The sequence below is a fragment of the Polypterus senegalus genome, chromosome 15 (assembly GCF_016835505.1).
Source record: "Polypterus senegalus isolate Bchr_013 chromosome 15, ASM1683550v1, whole genome shotgun sequence".
In the NCBI taxonomy this organism is placed as follows: Eukaryota; Metazoa; Chordata; class Cladistia; order Polypteriformes; family Polypteridae; genus Polypterus; species Polypterus senegalus.
In genome coordinates, this window is record NC_053168.1 from 106,850,502 (window position 1) to 106,872,791 (window position 22,290).

The window sequence follows — 22,290 nt, forward strand, 5'->3', positions numbered from 1 at the left end:
ACAATTAATTTCAAGAGCTCCCATCCCGAGTCCACCTTCAGCAGACCCTTAAGACAAGCAGCGTGCGTGACAAGATGTCCCCAAGCAACTGTCAGGAGGAATGATATGACCTCCTTCTCGTCGCTTTTCAGGTCCCTGTTGGTTGCTCTTGGTAATGTTCATTTTTGCAGTTGCCTTTTGCTTTGTCTGATTTTTCCTTGATTGTTGATCTTATTCTTTTGTAGTCTCACTTACCGCCACAGGCCCCTTTAGTAAGTGGCACTGCCTGACCCTGGCTGTAAATTGTTCACGTGGCGCAGTCCCTCCTGGCTAGGGTTGCCAGACGTCCCTTATATACGGGACATGTCCCATATTTGATCATTTTGTCCCCTGTCCTGTACTGACCTTTCAGGGACACCCAAATGTCTCGTATTTAGTTCATTTTCAAATTTCGTAATAAGAATATATTTTTACTACCTTCTTACAGTACTGTACTTAGTTGTAACTTTATAAGTAATTATACTTTCTTTTCTCCGATTCTCTTGATGAAAAATGTAACGAGGAAACAAGTGTTTGCTGCCTGGTTGCAACTTGTTCAGTTGCATGGTTGGCTGAGGACAGCGACACTCTTAGCGTTTTGCTCTCCAGCCGCGCTGCTGTGCAGTTCTGTATGAGCATTGCAACATACAGTGTGAGCAAAATGTGTTGTTACTACTCGACACGGCCCACTTTTTTTCTAACTTAAAAACGAATACATCCATCCCAAGATTTTAAAACATAAGTGGTCATTTTGTGATGAATATTCCAGCGAATGGACTTGTTTTCCTCATTGCCCATTAAAATACTTGCTTTATGTTTTTAACTTACTGTATGTCTCTACTTTTATATAATATATTGGTCTGGGGGTGTAAGGGGCATGTATACATTTACAGTGCATCCGATAAGTATTCACAGCGCATCACTTTTTCCACATTTTGTTATGTTACAGCCTTATTCCAAAATGGATTAAATTCATTTTTTTCCTCAGAATTCTACACACAACACCCCATAATGACAACGTGAAAAAAGTTTACTTGAGGTTTTTGCAAATTTATTAAAAGTAAAAAAAACGGAGAAATCACATGTACATAAGTATTCACAGCCTTTGCTCAATACTTTGTCGATGCAACTTTGGCAGCAATTACAGCCTCAAGTCTTTTTGAATATGATGCCACAAGCTTGGCACACCTATCCTTGGCCAGTTTTGCCCATTCCTCTTTGCAGCACCTCTCAAGCTCCATCAGGTCAGATGGGAAGCGTCCGTGCACAGCCATTTTAAGATCTCTCTGGAGATGTTCAATCGGATTCAAGTCTGGGCTCTGGCTGGGCCACTCAAGGACATTCACAGAGTTGTCCTGAAGCCACTCCTTTGATATCTTGACTGTGTGCTTAGGGTCGTTGTCCTGCTGAAAGATGAACCGTCGCCCCAGTCTGAGGTCAAGAGCGCTCTGGAGCAGGTTTTCCTCCAGGATGTCTCTGTACATTGCTGCAGTCATCTTTCCCTTTATCTTGACTAGTCTCCCAGTTCCTGCCTCTGAAAAACATCCCACAGCATGATGCTGCCACCACCATGCTTCACTGTAGGGATGGTATTGGCCTGGTGATCAGCGGTGCCTGGTTTCCTCCAAACGTGGCCCCTGGCTTTCACACCAAAGAGTTCAATCTTTGTCTCATCAGACCAGAGAATTTTGTTTCTCACGGTCTGAGAGTTCTTCAGGTGCCTTTTGACAAACTCCAGGCTGCTGCCATATGTAGGAGTGGCTTCCATCTGGAAGGTTCTCCTCTCTCCACAGAGGACCTCTGGAGCTCTGACAGAGTGACCTTCGGGTTCTTGGTCACCTCCCTGACTAAGGCCCCTCTCCCCGATCGCTCAGTTTATATGGCCGGCCAGCTCTAGGAAGAGTCCTGGTGGTTTCGAACTTCTTCCACTTACGGATGATGGAGGCCACTGTGCTCATTGGGACCTTCAAAGCAGCAGAAATTTTTCTGTAACCTTCCCCAGATTTGTGCCTCGAGACAATCCTGTCTCGGAGGTCTACAGACAATTCCTTTGACTTCATGCTTGGTTTCTGCTCTGATATTGAACTGTCAACTGTGGGACTTTATATAGACGTGTCTGTGCAAAAACCATGTCCAATCAACTGTATTTACCACAGGTGGACTCCAATTAAGCTGCAGAAACATCTCAAGGATGATCAGGGGAAACAGGATGCACCTGAGCTCAATTTTGAGCTTCATGACAAAGGCTGTGAATACTTATGTACATGTGCTTTCTCAGTTTTTCTATTTTTAATACATTTGCAAAAACCTCAAGTAAACTTTTTTTCACGTTGTCATTATGGGATGTTGTGTGTAGAATTCTGAGGAAAAAAATTAATTTAATCCATTTTGGAATAAGGCTGTAGGGTAACAAAATGTGGAAAAAGTGATGCGCTGTGAATACTGTCCGGATGCACTGTATATATAGTAATATAGAGCGAGATTTTAAGAGTGTCCCGGCTGCATTGTCCTGGGCTCAGGCTCTGTAACTCCCACTGGTATCCATTGTGGTTTCTTTCTCAGAACCCCCACGTCTTAATGAGGTGCAGAGCAGGGTGAGAGTGGAGATTCTGAATTTTTTAGCGTGTGCTAAATAAAAAGAGATGAACAGGTTTGGATCTTTCCAGATTGACTTTATTTTTGTTAACTTTTTAAACCCGCTCAGTACACTTTCTTCACTGTTGCTTTGCTTTGAAAGCTTCATTCTATTTGTAGTTTATTGTTTCTCAAAAGCTTTACTTGTTATAGCCGCAGTATTTTTTCCTTCCAGTTTCATGTTTATTGTTACATTTCTTTGAAGTTCTGTTCATTTGTTTAATTCCCATGACATTATGGGTTTGTGCCACTTTGAAACTTCTTAATCTAAATTTACTGTTAGCTGGAGGTTTTTCTTTGTCCATTTAAATGTCTCATCACACTACTTGATTTTTCCAGTGATTTTCAGTCGCAGTCTTCATTTACCTAATCTGAGGGACCCAAAGGTGGTCATAGCGCACTCCCGTGATTGGCAGCCGTGCAGTGTGACGTACCTAGTGACTCAGTTTAACTCGACGGTGGCTCGCCCCGACTCAGTTGTGCTGGTTTCATTTTGTCTTAATTCACAGGGGTGGGCTTCTGTGCACATGGCCGCTGGCAACCAATGAACACTCATCCGGAGGTACATTACATGTAATGCAGCAGCAAGCAACAAAGAACTCGGGGGTTTTGGACCTCACAGCCGGAGGAGATGCTGATCTGTCTGAAGTTGTGTGTTTTAATGTACCACAAGAGAATGAAAAAGAATTGCAACTGGACTTGCTGCACCTGGAAATCAGTTGTATCCGCATGGCCAGGCAGGCTGATACTTTGGAGTCACTACACAGTCATGCAACTTGTCACCTTCTGTGATACCTACTCGCAGACTTGGTCAATCCTTTAGGGCCACATCTGTCATCTGAGGGGCACACGTTTTAAACAAACCCAGTTGTCAAGCTCTAATGATCCTGAGTGGGCACTGTTACCTGCTGGGCAGCATTTATGAAAGTACAAATGTGTGCACTGCATGCTACTGAAAGGGCACACACTCCAGACATCAAGGGGGACCCCTAAACACAGGTTCTCGAAGTCTAATAATACCGACTACCCACAATGGACAATGAGGGCCAACATCCACACACCCAACTTAGAGCCCTGAATGGGCTTCAACTGGCACTGCCACGTTGTGTAATCTGATATCATCAGTCAACAAGATCAGCACCAGAAGTCATCCCCTCCGACTAAAAGTCACATAATGTGACATCGGCTTTAAAGGCCCCGTCACACTACACGATTTCTCCAGTCCCAGATTTCATTTATATGATTGGAGGCAGTTGTGGCATGTGCCCGTCACTACAAGTCATGAGGGCTGACATACCAAGCAACTTAGTCCGACTAGCCTGCAACTGAACCCAAAGAAATCTAAAGCCGATGCCACCTTGCGTGACTTATACTTGTAGGCGTGACTGAGACTGCTGATCTGTTCGCTGCTCCATGTCAAATTACATGAAAGGACTTCGCTGGGCATGTCACACCAAGGGACTAAGTGCTCACCGTCCAGAGCAGTCTTGCTTGTCCATTTGTGTAACAGCCAATTGTGTGCTGCTAGAATGAGCTGGTGTTGTGCAAAGGTTTAACAGCCACAATCACGACCCTCCATTTTTCCCATTCTGTTGTGGTACCTAAAGCACAAGACATCACACAGGTGAGCTTCTCTTCTATCTCTGAGGTCCAAACCCCCCACATTGCTTATTTCTCATCAGTGAATTATGTGAGTTGGACTTCCAGATGAGCATTATCAGCTCTCGTGCACACATAACCCACACCTACGACTAAAGACCAAGTCACACTTGCGACAGACCAGTTGGAGTGACTCACAGGGCACGTCACATTAGATGACAGACTTCATGGGGTTGCACTGTGGGCTGCCTCTGACTTGCTAGATTATGAAAATGAAGGCCATGACTGCAAATGGATGGAAACGTCACATAGTATGACATGGCCTTATCAGGTTTGTTTTTGTCTTAAGTAGTAGTGGCTGGTTTGTGTGCATGTGATAGCTGACAGCCAATGAGAGCGCAGCCAGAAGAGCAAGGCATATAATGTAACTGCAAAGATTAAGGAATATGGCTGTTTTGGGGCTCGAAAAACTGAACAGGGGCTCACCTGTCGCATGTCTTGTGTTTTATGTACCGCAACAGAATGGAAAAACGAAAAAAAAAGGAAGGGACTGTGGCTGAACTAATTTTACCCAGAATGTATTTGTGCAACTTGTTATTGGCTGTCAGAAAAATGAGCAAGCTCACGGTACTTTTCAAATATGAAACTAAGCATGGGAAAGGCTCTATATAAATCAAATGTATTATTATTTTTATTGTTATTGTAACTGTGCTGGAAAGGCATCGTAGTTTGTCACGTTCTGCGGTTTCTATCTGTGTAATCTAAAAATCATCAGGCGATGAAATCAGCAACCGCGGTCGTCAAGTTTGACATCTCCTCCAACTAGATGACACCCTACAATGTACTTTTACAGTATGTTGTAACATTGATGCTGGCTTAGACTCGCTAAAGTTTCTCCAGTACCTTCATCCATGGGCACACCACCCACCACAAGACCAAACACCTGCACCATTGCTATCTGTGTTTATGATGCCCACCTAGCGCTCCTGCCCATCATTTTGAAAAACCCCAGTTTAGGTCTGCTTTCTGAGGTGGGCCTTCCACTCTCATGCACACATTTATATGGCGACTGGGTGGCACTCTGAGGATGGGACATCTGCCCAATATGCCACACTGACTGGTCTGAATGTGGGCAGGATGTCTGTCAGATTTTTAAGTCTTTGCAACTTGTGTAAGGATGCTGGGGCCTTGCCATGCTAGAGAGAAGACTGGCATGAATGTCTAAGGGTAAAATTGCTGCATTTTCTCTTCACGTCATTAAAACTCATCAGTCCGGATTTCCCACTTTAAAATTCTATGACTGTGTGCACAACTAAAAGCGCCATATAATTTTAAGAACTGCTGGTGGATACTGCTGCTGTCTCAGGGCTCCATGACAGTGGGTTCAAATCCCTGCTCAGTTTGTTTATGTGCAGTTGACCTTCTGTTTGGATCTGCTTGCTTCCTAAATCCCAAAGACAGGTATGCCAAGGTAATGGCTGGCGCCTTGTGTGATGTGCCCTATGATGCGCTGGCGCCTGGGCCCAACTCACACATCATGCCGACTGCTGACTTAAAAATACATTTCCTAAAGTTCTCTGGGCTTTGAAAAGGCTCCCAAAACGTGGACGAAGCAGAAAACTTTAATGAATAGCAAGATGCCTTACAGGATAGTAACAGATCAAGAACACCTGAACTTAGCCGTGTCTTTTAAAATCTTAAAGCAACAGACATTTCTCAACTCTGTTACCATCCATCCGTGCCCATTTATGAAACACGCTACTGATCAAAATTAATGAAGTTTTATTTCGGAAGCGTTCATGAGGATCGCTCTTTAGCTAACCAAAAACAGTTCGCTATGGCACCACTCTGTATAGAACCAGTTTGTCACCTTTATTTTTAAGGCTGTGGATGCACCCGAGTGACTCTGGCAATCCTGGACACGATTAGACGGGTCTGCAGATGTGCGCAAAATGAAAAGTCAGGCAGGAACTCATCTGGCTGCTCGAACAAGTCTGTGTCGCCACACTTCTTCATCTCAAAGATCTGTTTCGATATCGCTTTTTAAGAAGTAGGATGGATGATAAGCTATGCAGTGAAAGAAAGTAAAGCCTTTCGCAACAAAGACCCCCTCAGGAGTGGCTATTTCGACGCGCTGCGCGTTCCCCTGCCGCGTCTCCCTCGCACTGCGCTCGCGCTTCTGCCCCCCGCTGCGCGGTGACGACTCGCGCTTTCCTGGCCAGCGCTGGCCTCGGGGCTTCCGGTGAATGGCTAACCGCAGTGCAGAGTCCCGAAGAAAGACACAGCCGGCGCTCGAACACTTCTATACCGTACAGCATCTGACGGCTTACAGGCGATCGTTCAATAAATTGGGCAGGAAAGCGCGTGGATTGAGAAATGAGCGAAATTACAGCGGGGTGAGCTAAAGAGACGGCTGTACTGCAAAAAACTCGGGGGCTCTTCACTCAGTTCCGCTTCTTTTTTATCTGATTATTTGACATCCATGCCGGCCACTTCCTATTCTTACCCTCCGATTAAGATGCTGAAAAATCAGAAAGAAACTCAAGAAAGACACTCCAAAAAGAAATATTTGGATTCATGTCAAGTTTTTCCACCTTACTGAAGTTCATTTTAAAAATAGCATGTCTGTGTTTACTAAGTGTACGTATTTTATATTACCATATCATTTTCACAGCACGCTTACTCCTGGTCAGGGTCGAGGGGGGCTGGAGCTCATCCCAGCAAACACAGGGGGCCCAAGGCAGGAACAATCCTTGAACAGACAGGGGAACACACCGCACCCCCCATTAGGGTCGATTTAGCGTCGCTAGCCCACCCAACCCGCATTTCTTTGTACTGTGGAAAGAAACCGAAGAACCAGATTGAACCCACGACTGCTTCTTTAGAAAGATGGCATAAAGGCACCATTTCTGGTTCTCAAAAAAAAAAACAATCCACGTTCAGAAAGAACCTTTATTTATTTAGATAGGTAACATGCGCCATACAGTAAATATAGATGGTGACAGATTTGTGAAATACTGATGGGTCACGATTTGCTGCATACGTACCCAGGCTAGCACAGGCTAAGTTCAAGTTTCCTTATTCTGTTAGGGTCCTGCTAGGTAGCCTAAGACACATTAAAGATTTCTTTTTTGTCTATATATTAGAAAGTTTTTCAAAGAACAAAGAACCAACTTCACATGCAAAGAACCCTTCCCGAAATTAAATGGCTCTGTATGAAACCACACAACCCAGTAAAGAACCATAAAGTGCCATTAAAGAACCATCAATTTTAATGGAGTAGACACCAGGAGAACATGCAGACTCCACACAGGGTGGACATGACGCCAGCTCTGGTTTCCTTAAAGCCTGATTTTGTATTAACTTGAAATGAACTCCACACATTGATAACTTTAGTAACTAAATACAAGTAATCTCTAACACAATTCATCTTAAAGTCAACTACTCAGGTACATCCATCCATCCATTGTCGAACCTGCTGAATCCTATCACAGGGTCACGGGGGGTCTGCTGGAGCCAATCCCAGCCAACACAGGGCACAAGGCAGGAACCAATCCTGGGGAGGGTGCCTTTTTTTTTCTTCAAATGAAAATGAGCCTAAACTACATACATGCAATGTAAGACTCATCTTCCTTGACTAAAATGTTAGTTGATTATAAACTTACACAGCAAAATCACCAGAGTTAACTTAATTGCCAGAAAAGTTTAACTCTTTAAAAGTATAAACGGGTGTCGACTATACAGAGTACGCCTTCACAACAAGTTTAAGTAAGATGTGCAAAAAAAAAACCCCAAAAAAACCCAAACCCTTTAGTTGGGTGGCCCGGGGGTGTAGTGGCAGTGCTGCCACCTCCGAGTCAGGAGACCGGTGGTCAGGGGTCTGGTCCTCCCTGCGTGGAGTTTGCATGTTCTCCCCATGTCTGTGTGGGTATCTTCCCACTGTTTAAAGACTTGCTGTGAACTGGTGACATTAAACTGGCCAGTGTGTTTGTGTTTGTGTGCGCGCGGTTCACCTTGTGATGGACTGGCACCCTGCCCAGAGTTTGTTCCTGCCTTGCGCCCTGTGCCAGCTGGGTTACAAAGTGACATAACATTTATGTGACTATGACAGAAATTCTAATTTTTGTTTTCAAAGAATGTGTATTTAACAGTAATAAAAGTAACATTAGGCCCACCTGTGACAAGTTTAGTTTACGCCAACCCTAATATGAAATCCTGGCGCAGCTACTGGTGTGGAATAATATTTACCTGAAGAGTGGCTGCTCCTCTGTAGCTACAGGATTTGTGTCCATCAATGGCTGAATCTCCACCGAGAAAATGCCTTTGAAAGGAGCGCACAGAGCAGAGCTTTAGTCGAATTACTAGGCATTGGGTTAAGAAACTGGAAGGCTCGCATTTTAGTCTTCGGCATGGTTGCTTTGTGCGATTCACAGCATGGCCTTAGCACCCTCGTCTCGGTCTTTTTCCCAAGAAGACGGCCCGGAGTGTAAATGACGGATGGCAGCGGACCGCTGGGCCTGGCGCTGTGCAATAGAACTAACTATTTTAGATGGCTGGGCCGTTCACCCCGGACCTGTTGATGGAATTCAGTTATCTTTCGGGACACCTGAAAATCAGGACTGACCCTGTCAAACCGGGGCGTCTGGTCAGCCAGGCTGGGTTGGCTGGAAACCCCAAGTAGGCGATGTCGCTTTCTACACTGGGGCTCAAGTTAAGCAAAATGAGATACGAAGCGCGTATCGGCGATGCGACACAACGCATGGGTCCCGTTTCAGTTTGCGGCCGCAGTGCGCTCTGGGTGGAGTTGACGTGGAGCGCCCGTATTTGGCTGCAGTACCCAAGATGGTTGGGGTCCAGATGCTCGACTCTTATCAGAAGTGCATGGATGCTTTTACCAAATGGAAATGTTTTCATGTGTTCGTCAGCATACAAAATAAACAGCGTCACCCACTGTGTCAGAATGCCGGAGCAGGTCTCTCCATATGCTTAGTGGTCTGCTTTGCCCCGACCTCATCCTGCGTCCGTCAGCGAACACATTGATTTTCATCCGGAGTCCCGCAGCGTGCACAGCAAACTCAGTCGTGAGACCCCCAACTGCTTTATGTTCTGCCTCGGTGTCCTAACTTAAAGAGAAGAAAACATATACGTGCTATTGAAACGTGATCAGTATGAGGGGTAAAAGGGCTCACTGATTGGGAATCTAGTTGGAAAAAATACCAACAGTCACACAGGGTCTCTATACACCGAGTTTGAAGACCACTACTCTACAATGTTTAGCTTCTTTTATATATGCTATACATGTTATATATATGTTTTAGCTGCGAGTGAATCTGACCAAATCCGTTAGAGAGGCACCAGGGACGAGTAAAGGGCTGATCATCACCGTCACCCAAAGGACGAGTAAAGAGCTGCCCTTCACCGTCACCCAATGCATGTGACGTTCATCCTCCAGTCGGCAGATCTCCCGCTCTTTCGAAGGCACCCTCAGTGACGTCACGCACCCCAAGAGCTGCTAAATCTACGTAAGGCTACGCTGCACTAAAAATATCGTCGACTAACACTTTCGAGGTCTTCTGTATTTGACATTTACAGGTTACTCTTTTCTATCTTTACAGTTTATAAATATTGATCCCGTTTGGTAACTAAGCTGCATTTTTATGATTGTCAAAATTAAGCAGCTACTGAGTTGGCAAGGTGGAGAAACGCGTAATAAAAGAAAATCCATCGTCCAATAAAATCCAGTTGAAAAACTTTAGTGAAAATTTAAAGAAAAACTAATCACAAAAATTTCATAAAGTTCCCATATACATTAAACATGAAAACGTTTGTTTGCTGTGCCTTTCTGGTACTAAGGTCCATTTGCGCTCTGTGTTCAAGTTGCGCTCCTCTTCTGTAGTACATTCTGATAAACTGTTACTACTATAAACCGTTAAAATAATGGCATTAAATAAATATATTACATTCAGGTAATGTCTTAGCCTTCATTTAAAACTATTTTAATGTGCAATACTGTTTTGTGAATTGTTGCTTTGTTGTTAAGCTCATAATGGTACAGAATTCTAAATTTGCATAAAGTTGGTATATTTGCATAAGGCAACACCCCCTTTTCAGCATAGCTGTAAATCATTCCTTATAGATTCCATATTTTTGCATTGTTAGAAACAAAAATTTAAGAACGGTTAGCAAAATAATATTTTGGTATGTTCTGAACATTTTCTGAAGTTATACAGGCTGATTTATGCTGTGTTTTTCTGATATACTAGCAAAACTGTAGTACACCCTATGGCAGAGGAGCAACATTTCCTTCTCCACTGGACGATATGAACTCTGTTTTGTAAACAGTAAATCACACCCACTGACTAAAATTTTTTTTGTATTTTAGTGTGGTTAATAAATGTTGGTAACTTCATACTGGTATTTGAACAGTGTATTGTTACATATTGTTGCAAATGTTTACATTTACATAATTTAACTATTTATCTTGAGTTGGTTTGAACTGACATAATTTTAATATGTAAATGTTCAATTTGATATTAATGATAATAGAGTTGACTGCATTCATTTTACTGAGGCAAGCCGTACACTGGTCTACATTATGGACTGGGTTTTGATGGTTAAATGGTTGGCAGGTCATTTAACCAATAAATTACAACATTTTTTAGAGTGATATTTCATGAGTTTAGGAAATTGGCAGCCACTGGGCACAATGGGTAAATTAATGTCAAACAGGATATTCTCTGTACTTGTGTTAGGGAATCCATCCCGGACATTTTTCATTCCAGCATTCCCGGGAATGAAACTGCTGTAATTCATGGGAAACCAGGAACGGCCAAGCTCACATATAGAGTGTATAAAAGTGTAAAACTCGACCAAGAAATAACAGAGTTATAGTTAAAAATAATTAAGTGGCACTTTTTTTGGCTCACGGTGTAGCGTGTTGCCGATTAATTCAGTCAACAACAGACCAGCAACTAAGATTGAGCACGATGGACTTGGAGGAGTCTGCACTCTGCCACTAATGAATGCCGGGACGGGGCTGACTTCATTGACGTCTGTCAGACAACAAATTTGAACAGCAACTTGAAATTGCAATGCGTCAGTCTGTTGCATCCACATTATCTGTGCCAAGAAACTTGCCATCACAGAATGATGACAAGAAATGATGCATCAGTAAAAGCTGAAATGTGGTGTTTCAGAGCAACGGCAAGCGCTGGTGTCGTTTAGAACAAGTGTATCAGTGTCTGATGACTGTGCCGCCTACTTCAGTGGAGGCACAACGTGCTTTCTCAGCGACTGGCGTACTCTGCACAAAGGCGCGCTCTCGGCTGGACGCCGGCATGCTGGACACGTTGTGCTTTCTACGCTCTTATTACCACAACTAACTAGATACATGTACTTATATGACAGCATGAACTGCTTGTAGTTAAGGTTAGTCTTTTATTGGTGTCAACATATTGCAGTAGTTTTATTAAAAAATAAGTGTCGGTCGTTCTAAAACTGTTCACATGTGAGATGCCCGTGCACTGTGTCATCCCCGGGAGCCTGGGATTCCCGGGAATGACATGTGGGATTCCCAAATTCCCAGAAATGGATAAACCCGTATGGGAATGGATTCCCTAATTTGTGTTGGCTTTTTTCTGGAAATTGTAATTTTCCTTTAAAGAGAAGCTGTAAGATGGACGAGCATTTCTATGGTGGCCAGCTGTGTTTGTTTATGCCAGTGTCCATATCTATCTATCTATCTATCTATCTATCTATCTATCTATCTATCTATCTATCTATCTATCTATCTATCTATCTAAGGGCCTGCTTTTTTAGGACAGAATCACAGACAGCCTATCCTAGGATCACTGGATTCAATGCAGACATAAACCAGTCAAGGGTACACTGACATACACAAACACAAGAGGCCAACATACACTTGTCAGTCACGTAGACCTGAGGATGGATAGACAGTCACTTTTGGGAAGCAAATGAGTGTTTCATTAGTGATCTTGACATACGACAAAGGTGCTGAAGGACATTTGTTTCCCAATTTGCAATATATCTCTCACAATGTAGAATGTGGCCTTCAAGCAGGTCTTCGTGGACTCACCAACTCTCTTCTAATGTAAGCCACCACAGCTCCCCGTCTTCTCTAGAGGGTGCTGTTTAGCTCAAATATATTTTAGTTTGAAAAGTCAAGTTGCAGACCTCTGTGAAATTAGCAGCTCTGCTGAACAGCCAATCGGATTACACATTTATGTCACATGGTTTACACAGCGATAAGTCCGACAAGGGTCTGGCCATGGGCTGCAGCACCAATTGACTGGGAATTCCATGTTGGCCAGTTGTGTTTGTATATATCTGTATTCCCTGGGTTGGTTTAGTTCTGCTTTGAATCCACTAATGCAAGGGTAGGCTCCGGCTCTTTGTGGCCCTGCACCAAATACTCGGGCTCAGTAAATTGAAAGCGGTTTTAAAAGTACCTTACACTTATGGTTGCTTTAAATTGCACTAAATGAATAAAGCATTATCAAGATCCATTATATAGATAGACAGACAGATAGTGTTATCAGATGAACAGGATGCCAAAAGAAAGGTTGGGGTGCCAACAACTGGACAATCTTGATTAATTGAGAAAGAAAAGTATAAAGGCTTTTGAAGCCAAAAGGTACGGCATTTCAGTGGCAGCTTTGTCACCTGTGAGGTACAGGTCCAAAATGAAGACCTCCTTCCAGGAACTGCCCGTTTTTTATTTGGTCCCAGGCAGAAGGGGTGGAGCCTCTCTGACCATAGTGGGCGGGGCTAGGTACAGTGCTTGGACATCTTCTCAGAACTCCAGCACCCCCTTTCATCCCAAGGTGGTATTGCTTACATTCTCAGAGCCTGGAAGGTGGTCCTCGGGTACGCATTCATGACAATAGATAGATAGATAGATAGATAGATTGGACTTTATTTGTCCACAGGGGGAATGAAGCTTTTACACAAGCTCAAAAAATATAATAACCAAACAATAGGGACAACCCCTTTAAACACACACAGAATATTTACAAAATGGGAGAAAAACAGTCTAAATTGATTAAAGGTAACAGGGTAGTCCCAATGATGTGTGTGAAAAGCATCCCCCCGACACAGACAGACACCAGAAAGTCCAAAATGCACACTTGTATTAATCTCACAATACCACAATGCCAACAGTCTCAGTCCTTTCTCTTTCGCTTCTCTACACAATGACTTCCTCTCCCCTCCTCACAAGCTTCGTCTCCTTCCTCCCAACTCCGGCTCAGCTTCTGGAGGGAGGCGGCCTCTTTTATAATAACCCGGATGGGCTCCAGGTGCTCCTTCTGATGTCACTTCCTGGTGTGGCGGAAGAGCTGCCATCCAAGGTTCAAACCATGTCCGGGCGCCCCCTGGTGGTGACTCCATCTCTGCAGAGGGTTGCATTCCCCATGCATTCCAGGAAGGCCGACCCACCTGCGCTCCAGGGAAAATATTGTCCCATTTCTGGTCCCTTGCTTCTTCTGGCGTCCCGGCAGGGCAGTGTCCCTGGGCGTCTATGACGGGTGTTTGGTATAAAGGAACTCCAGGACACACTTCTGCTGAATGACTGGTTGGCTGAAAGTCCTCAGCGTCAGTGCGTCAGATAGGTCAACATTGTTGATAATGGCACTCAGTTTTTTTTTTTCATTCTCTCCTTCGTTATGACCACCAGGGGGTCCAGAGTGCCTCCCATAACTGAGCCAACTTTTTAATTCACTTGTTGATTCGGTGGGCCTCTCTTAAAGTGATGTAACCAGCCCAGAACACCACAGCATAATCACAGCAATTACGCCTCAAATTTCACATGAACTGACAGAGTCCAAAGTAGGAAGAAATAAATAGAATGAGTGTGGCAAACAAAGGTACAGGACAGTAGACGTTCCACTTACATCTAATTCTTTTTTTTTTTTTTTCCAGGATCATTGTGGGTGCCCCCAAAGCAAACTCCACTTACAGCACTTCTGTCCGGTCCCCTGGCGCTGTGTTCAAGTGTCGAGTGCACAGCAATCCCGAAAGGCGCTGTACCGAGATGGACATGGCCAGAGGTAAGTGACAGACATGCATGTCAAGTGTCCTCCCAAAGGGCTGCTTACCCTGCATTGCAGTCTCCCTTCTACCTGAGGTGATGGTAACAGATTTGAGGTGCAATATACTGAAGCCTTCTTCAGCGTTGTCTCAGTTGGCCACTGTTGATCACCATTGTTAGGAGCTTTTACTTGTAATCATCATGCTGGTTTCCTTCTCCTTTTCACAATCAGACTGAGACGAGCAACTCTGAGTTGAGTTCTGTTTGTGCAAGTGTGGCATCTCCTCTGCTCTGTGCAGCCTGATTTACGTTTGTCTTGCTTTCATGTTTGATCAGCTTGATAGGGTGTTGTGTTGTGAGGCGTTTGTCTTCATATATTATTGTGAGAAGAAAATACTGTAGATAGCCGGGAGATGCAAACATGCGTTTAAATGTGGTGATTGACTGAAAGAGGTCAAAGTCTGAATACTCAGTGAGACTGAGCAAACAAGACAAGGGGACAAACCAGAGCATTGCAACTCAAGGACACAAAGGGAGTTCAAAAATTGAAACGATAGCTAGCACTTGGCCTACTTGCTTAGAAATCGACTACGCTAAAGTCTTTGTTTGTTTATCATCTAAAACATGGAAATACTGCCATATTTACGCCATCACTACCTGTAACATAAGGAGTACAACAACCGCAGTCAAGTGACTTGCCTCCTGTGACGGGACAAAAGAAAACAAAATGAAATTTTGGCAGAATAGATTAAAGCAGTTAGAAACCTCCATAAATACCTTCTCCAAAGTGTACAAAATGAATACAGCTGGGAAATAAGTATTGAACACGTCAATGTTTTTCTCAGTAAACACATTTCTAATGGGGCTGTTGACATGAATTTTTCAGCAGATGTCGTTAACAAACCAAGTAATCCACACATACAAAGAAATCAAAACAAATAAGTCTGTAAATTAAGTTATGTGTAATAAAGTGGAATGCCAGAGGGAAAAAGCTTTGAACACATGAAGAAAAGGAGGTGCAAAAAGGCGTGGAAAGTCAAGAAGCCAGCTGAAATCTGTCCGTATTTAGGAAGCAATCCTGATAGCCCCTATCAGTGCAAATTAATATCAGCTGGTTTAGCTCTAATTGAAGGCCTATAAAAGGTTTCTCATTACCAAGGTGTCACACAAGAAGCATCACATGATGGGTAAAAGCAGACAGCTCTCCCAAGATCTTTGCAACCTTATTGTTGTAAAATATACTGATGGCATTGGTTACAGATGTATGAAGAAACTTCTGAATGTTCCAATGAGCACTGTTGCGGCCATAATCTGGAAGTGGAAAGAAAATCCTTTCAAAAGAATAATCAGAGCTGTCCAGGAGCCAAGGACCACTCACAGAGAGCTTCAGAAAGACCTGGAATTAGCAGGTACAGTTGTTTAAAAAAAACAATAAGTAATGCACTCCACCGCCATGGCCTCTATGCATGCTCACCACATAAGACTCCACTGCTGAAAAAAAAGCACATTGAAGCTTGTTTAAAGTTTGCTACACAACATTTGGACAAGCCAATGAAATACTGGGAGAATATAGTCTGGTCAAATGAGACCAAAATTGAACTCTTTGGATTTCATTGCACACGCCATGTTTGGAGGAGATCTGGCACTGCACATCATCATGGTGTGGGGCTGTTTTTCAGCATATGGCCCTGGCAGACTTCATATAATTGAAGCAAGGATGAATGGAGAAATATACTGGGACATTCTTGATAAGAATCTGCTGATATTTATCAGGATGCTGAAGATGAAACAAGGATGGACATTTCAGCAAGACAGTGATCCCAAATGCACAGCCAAGGAAATTCTCAAATGGTTTCAGAGATAGAAAATGAAGCTGCTGGAATGGCCCAGTCAATCACCCAACATGAATCCAATTAAAAATCTATGGAAAGAACTGAAGATCAGAGTTCATAGAAGAGGCCCCAGAGCCTTCAAGATATGAAGACAGTTTGTGTGGAAGAAAGGGCCAAAGTCACACCTGAGCAATGCATGTGACTAGTTTCTCCAAACAGAGGCCGTCTTGAAGCTGTCATTCCCAACAAAGGCTTTTCTACTAAGTATTAAATAAATTTCAATAAGCGTGTTCAATACTTATTTCCTGTGTCATTCCATTTTGTCACCTATAATTTAATTTATGAACTTATTTGTTTTTATTTCTTTGTATGTGTGGATTACTTGGGTTAGTGAAACTTTCATGTCAATAGCCCCATTAGAAATATATTTACTGAGAAAAATGTTGACGCATTCAATACTTATTTTCCTCGCTGTAAATAACAATGCACCGTTACTACAAGGGGCACAAGATGAGGAGAATCGAAAATCTTCAGTGCAATCACAAGCACATTCTGAAGTCCCAGATACCAGACTGCCCCTCTGAAACAGAACTCGGCTAATGGTGTTTAATGGTCCTCACAGGTGGTGCAGTGGAAGATTGTGGGGTTGCTTCCCAGTTAGCGCTTTAGAGTACTGAGAAAAGTGCTATATAAATGTAATGAATTATTATTAGAATTATTATTATTAATGGCCTTTACTCGGATACCTGGAAAATCAGTCCAGATTTTGGGAAACAAGTGGCTGTGCCATTAGTGATCTTGATGTAAGACTTGTTTTATTCCCACTTTATAATATAACTCACAGAATGGGGATGTGGCCTTGAAGCAGGTCTTTGCGGGCTTGCCAGTCCCAGCTCATTCTCTCGCTTCCAAGGTAAGCCACCACAGCTCATTGTCTTCAAAAGACGGTGCTGTTTAGCTCAATGTATAACTTCTAGTTCAAGAAGGGTCTTGCTGCAGACCTCTGTGATTTAGCTGCTCTGCTGAACAACCAATTAGATTTCAAGTTTATTTCATATAATTTACACAATTAAAACTCCAAGAAGGATCTGCTTGGGGCCTGTAGCATAATGTGACACTCCTACTACACGATACTTCTACTAAAACACACAAGCACCTACTGTAATAACTTGCAAGAGACAGACTCCACACACACAGAGTGGCCAGACTGGGGTGTAAACCCAGAATTTTGGAGGTGTGAGTCAGGAGGGCTAACCATGATGGTGCCATGTCACGCAGTAATTCAGTGAAATACTGGCTGCTTAAAGGAGTCATTAAATAAGTATTGTGGGGAAGAACCAATCAATGCAGTTTTGCTGTATATAGTGCCTTTTATCAAAGGTCAGGTCAGGTTAGGTCAGGTTGGGGAGCATGCACCCACCACATGATGAAACAGCTCAGGATCCTAGTTAGCAAACCTCCCATGCAGACACACTGCCTCCAGAAATGAGCCTCTATCTCCCACAGCCAGGTGTTGCCTGGGTGTCCCCTTGGCCTGGTCCAGCCACTCCGGTCCTCAACAATGAGGATCCTGCGAGCCGGATCAGCCTTGGGGAATCATGTCACATGGCTGTAGTGCTGTAACTGACGCTCCCTCACAATGCAGGCAATGTGCCTCATGCTGGACTCCTTGAGCAACTGCTCATTCGACACAAAGACAAACCAGCAGTGCCCAAGAATTCTCCAAAGGAGTCCAGTCCTTTTCTCAGGTCACTAGATAGCATCCATGTCTCGTAACCATATAGCAAGACCGGAAGCACCAGGACTCTAAAGGCTTGGACCTTCGTCCTTTTGCATAGATATCAGGATCATCACACACCCCTTTCCAGCGACCTCATGGCCCCCCATGCTTTCCCAATCTGTCTACTGACTTCATGGGAAGAGTCACCAGAGACACGAATGTCACTGTTGAGGTAAGTAAACCTCTTGACAAGGTTGACAGTCTCTCTGCAGAGAGACACCCTGCTGATGGCTGTACCTAAGAGGTCGTTAAAGGCATATTATTGTATGCTTAGTAAAATGCACAAGAATGCAGTGGAGAATCATTAAGAAAGGGTTCACATCATAACATGTAAGGATCGGGATCCATCCACCTAATGCCTGATGCTCCCCTGACTTCTCTGCATACAGCAGCTGTTTCTTGGCTCTTCTTTTCAGTGAAACCCTGGATAAAAGTCAAATCTCCCTGCTTGCCTCGCTATATAAGGCAGAAAGCCGAGCGATACGCTGCAGTGCAGCTCAGCACTGATGAATGGGCCGGTCGTGCCGTCATTCTTGGACGTCTGTGTGTTTTGGGTTGTTTCCCACGGCTGGAGCAGAGAATGAGCAGACCACGAGCGGCCGGCCACTTTCCTCACACGCTTTGCCGAGGTCTTTATTAAATGGTGCCAGTGTGCTGAGGTGCCATGCTGCCCCAGGGGAGCACTTGGCCAGCAGATTTTACTTCACTCCTGGGGCTTTTAGGCAACCCAGCTTTTGTACACTTAAGTATGCTTTAAATGTGTAAAGAGTCCAGGGCTTCTCCACAGTCTGGAAGGTGTCTGGTAGGTAGGACAATGGCACAATACAAAAAGGACAGCCATTGCTGTATTTGTGCATACAACTTGCATAGAATTTACTATTTCTGAGTGCTGAATGTGTAATCATGATGTACTTTGCTATTAATGGCCTGAAGAGAAAACAGACACTGCCAGGCCTGCTTGTCCGAGCGTTTTGTCATTTTCAGACTACTGTCGGGGAATAAAGGGTCAGAGAAATCAAACGGCGGTGTTTTGTAATTAATACAAATGCTGGCAGCTGCAAGTGGGAAAGACTTTTTTTCCATGGGAGTCAATGACTTCCTGTCTAAGAGCTCCAGTTATAGTATCTTAATGCAATAAAAATAACTTCAGGAGCCCGGAGGACAGGAATCTGTCTGCTGTGATTTCCATTGTGGATTGTTTTCTTTTTTTCAATGAAAAATATAAAGTTAACTATATGAAAATGTTTTTTTAAAAAACAAATATGAAAGACTTGAACAGTATATTACCACATCACAAGTCATTATGTCACATAATGGTTGAATGGTCAGCCCTTGAAATGTGTTCTCCCATCTGTCTACCTGTGGGATCTGCCCGTGTTCATCCTTCAGAGACTTGCTGTTCTGCGGTGAGCTGGCGCCCTGCCCGGGGTTTGTTTCCTGCCTTGTGCCCTGTGTTGGCTGGGATTGGCTCCAGCAGACCCCTGTGACTCTGTAGTTAGGATATAGCGGGTTGGATAACGGATGGATGGTTGGACTTGCTGTTAGTCTGGATGGAGATTCTAGTTTGGTTCTAACTGAACAGAATTTCTAGAATGAAATAAATCCTGATAACTGAGGCCAATGTGTCAAGTTGGTTCTATTAGTAAGACTTTAAGCCATTATGCAGTAAGGACAGTGACCATCACTATCATCACAGCACTCATACACCCCTTCATTTTCATATTCTGCTTTTTCTGCCGGCAGCAAGATGGCACAGTAGTTAGTGCTGCTGCCTCATGGATTGTGTGACCGGTCACTGTCTGTGCAGAATGTGAATGTTATGCGTATATGATGGTAAATCACAAAGCAAATGCAATTTGAAAATTACGTGGTAACCACAACGAATAGAAACTGAGGAAATACAACACGTTCACAATGGCTTATGGGTAATCTGAAGTCATACAGTGTACCGCTCTGCTGTTAGTCTAGCTGACGCTCAAATGAACATGGACACTGTGCTGCGGGATTGCACCATTGTTAAACAACACGCCTCATTGAGATTTCTTTGGCCAGAGGGAATGAAATCTGCTAAAATTGCTCAGTGTGAAAGTGAAAATAGCATGACTGAACGAAACGTTTATGAATCGGTACGAGGGTTTAAAGCGGGAAAAGCAAGTGTAACCGATGAAGCTCAATCTAGTCGACGATCATCATCATGCACATAAGCCCACATCAACTTGGCCAATGCCTTCATCACAGAAGATTGACAGATTACGTTATCTGCTGTGGCTGCACATTTGGATATCAGCTATGGATCTGCACATGCTGTAGTGCATGATGACTTGGGGTACCATAAAATTTGAGCAGGATGTATACCAAAACAGCTTATTGATCTGCACAAGCAGCAGTACATTGAGGTTGCAACTCAAAACAGTCTTGCTGCTCCATGACAATGCACATCCTCATGCAGCGGTCACAGCAGTGGAGGCAATGCGACAGCTGCGGTTTGAACATCTTCCACATCCCCAATACAGCCTTCACGTAACACCATATGACTCGCACATCTTTGGTTCATTTAAAGAGGCTTTTTGCGGTCTATGCATCAAACTCTTATGTTCATCTGCTGACAGTTACCAGTATTAAAGAGTACATTGCCTTTACTTTTGGATTTTTCCTCGTATCTTCATGGGTTTTCCCTAACTCCTCTTTGTAGATATGCCTGTAAAAATAATTCTTTACATTTACAGTGGTGTGAAAAACTATTTGCCCCCTTCCTGATTTCTTATTCTTTTGCATGTTTGTCACACAAAATGTTTCTGATCATCAAACACATTTAACCATTAGTCAAATATAACACAAGTAAACACAAAATGCAGTTTTTAAATGATGGTTTTTATTATTTAGGGAGAAAAAATCCAAACCTACATGGCCCTGTGTGAAAAGTAATTGCCCCTTGTTAAAAATAACCTAACTGTGGTGTATCACACCTGAGTTCAATTTCCGTAGCCACCCCCAGGCCTGATTACTGCCACACCTGTTTCAATCAAGAAATCACTTAAATAGGAGCTGCCTGACACAGAGAAGAAGACCAAAAGCACCTCAAAAGCTAGACATCATGCCAAGATCCAAAGAAATTCAGGAACAAATGAGAACAGAAGTAATTGAGATCTATCAGTCTGGTAAAGGTTATAAAGCCATTTCTAAAGCTTTGGGACTCCAGCGAACCACAGTGAGAGCCATTATCCATAAATGGCAAAAACATGGAACAGTGGTGAACCTTCCCAGGAGTGGCCGGCCAACCAAAATTACCCCAAGAGCGCAGAGACGACTCATCCGAGAGGTCACAAAGACCCCAGGACAACGTCTAAAGAACTGCAGGCCTCACTTGCCTCAATTAAGGTCAGTGTTCACGACTTCACCATAAGAAAGAGACTGGGCAAAAACGGCCTGCATGGTAGATTTCCAAGACGCAAACCACTGTTAAGCAAAAAGAACATTGGGGCTCATCTCAGTTTTGCTAAGAAACATCTCAATGATTGCCAAGACCTTTGGGAAAATACCTTGTGGACTGATGAGACAAAAGTTGAACTTTTTGGAAGGCAAATGTCCCGTTACATCTGGCGTAAAAGGAACACAGCATTTCAGAAAAAGAACAATATACCAACAGTAAAATATGGTGGTGGTAGTGTGATGGTCTGGGGTTTTTTTGCTGCTTCAGGACCTGGAAGGCTTGCTGTGATAGATGGAACCATGAATTCTACTGTCTACCAAAACATTCTGAAGAAGAATGTCCGGCCATCTGTTCATCAACTCAAGCTGAAGCGATCTTGGGTGCTGCAACAGGACAATGACCCAAAACACACCAGCAAATCCACCTCTGAATGGCTGAAGAAAAGCAAAATGAAGACTTTGGAGTGGCCTAGTCAAAGTCCTGACCTGAATCCAATTGAGATGCTATGGCATGACCTTAAAATGGCGGTTCATGCTAGAAAACCCTCAAATAAAGCTGAATTACAACAATTCTGCAAAGATGAGTGGGCCAAAATTCCTCCAGAGCGCTGTAAAAGACTCATTGCAAGCTTGATTGCAGTTATTACTACTAAGGGTGGCCCAACCAGTTATTAGGTTCAGGGGGCAATTACTTTTTCACACAGGGCCATGTAGGTTTGGATTTTTTTTCTCCCTAAATAATAAAAACCATCATTTAAAAACTGCATTTTGTGTTTACTTGTGTTATATTTGACTAATGGTTGAATGTGTTTGATGATCAGAAACATCATGTGTGACAAACATGCAAAAGAATAAGAAATCAGGAAGGGGGCAAATAGTTTTTCATACCACTGTATATAGCATGTTTGTCACTACTCAAAGAACTTTTAGTGAGAGGGGAGCAACTAACA

The 22,290-nt window shown here is 43.4% G+C and overlaps 1 protein-coding gene across 1 annotated transcript in view; it reads left to right on the forward strand.

Moving 5' to 3' along the window:
• The window catches only part of itga9 (integrin, alpha 9), a 336,927-nt gene that overhangs the window by 13,708 nt on the left and 300,929 nt on the right, over positions 1–22,290 (forward strand). The window contains exon 2 of the mRNA XM_039736193.1: positions 14,191–14,318. Within this exon, the coding sequence (XP_039592127.1) occupies positions 14,191–14,318 (128 nt within the window). The remainder of the gene's footprint in view (positions 1–14,190; positions 14,319–22,290) is intronic.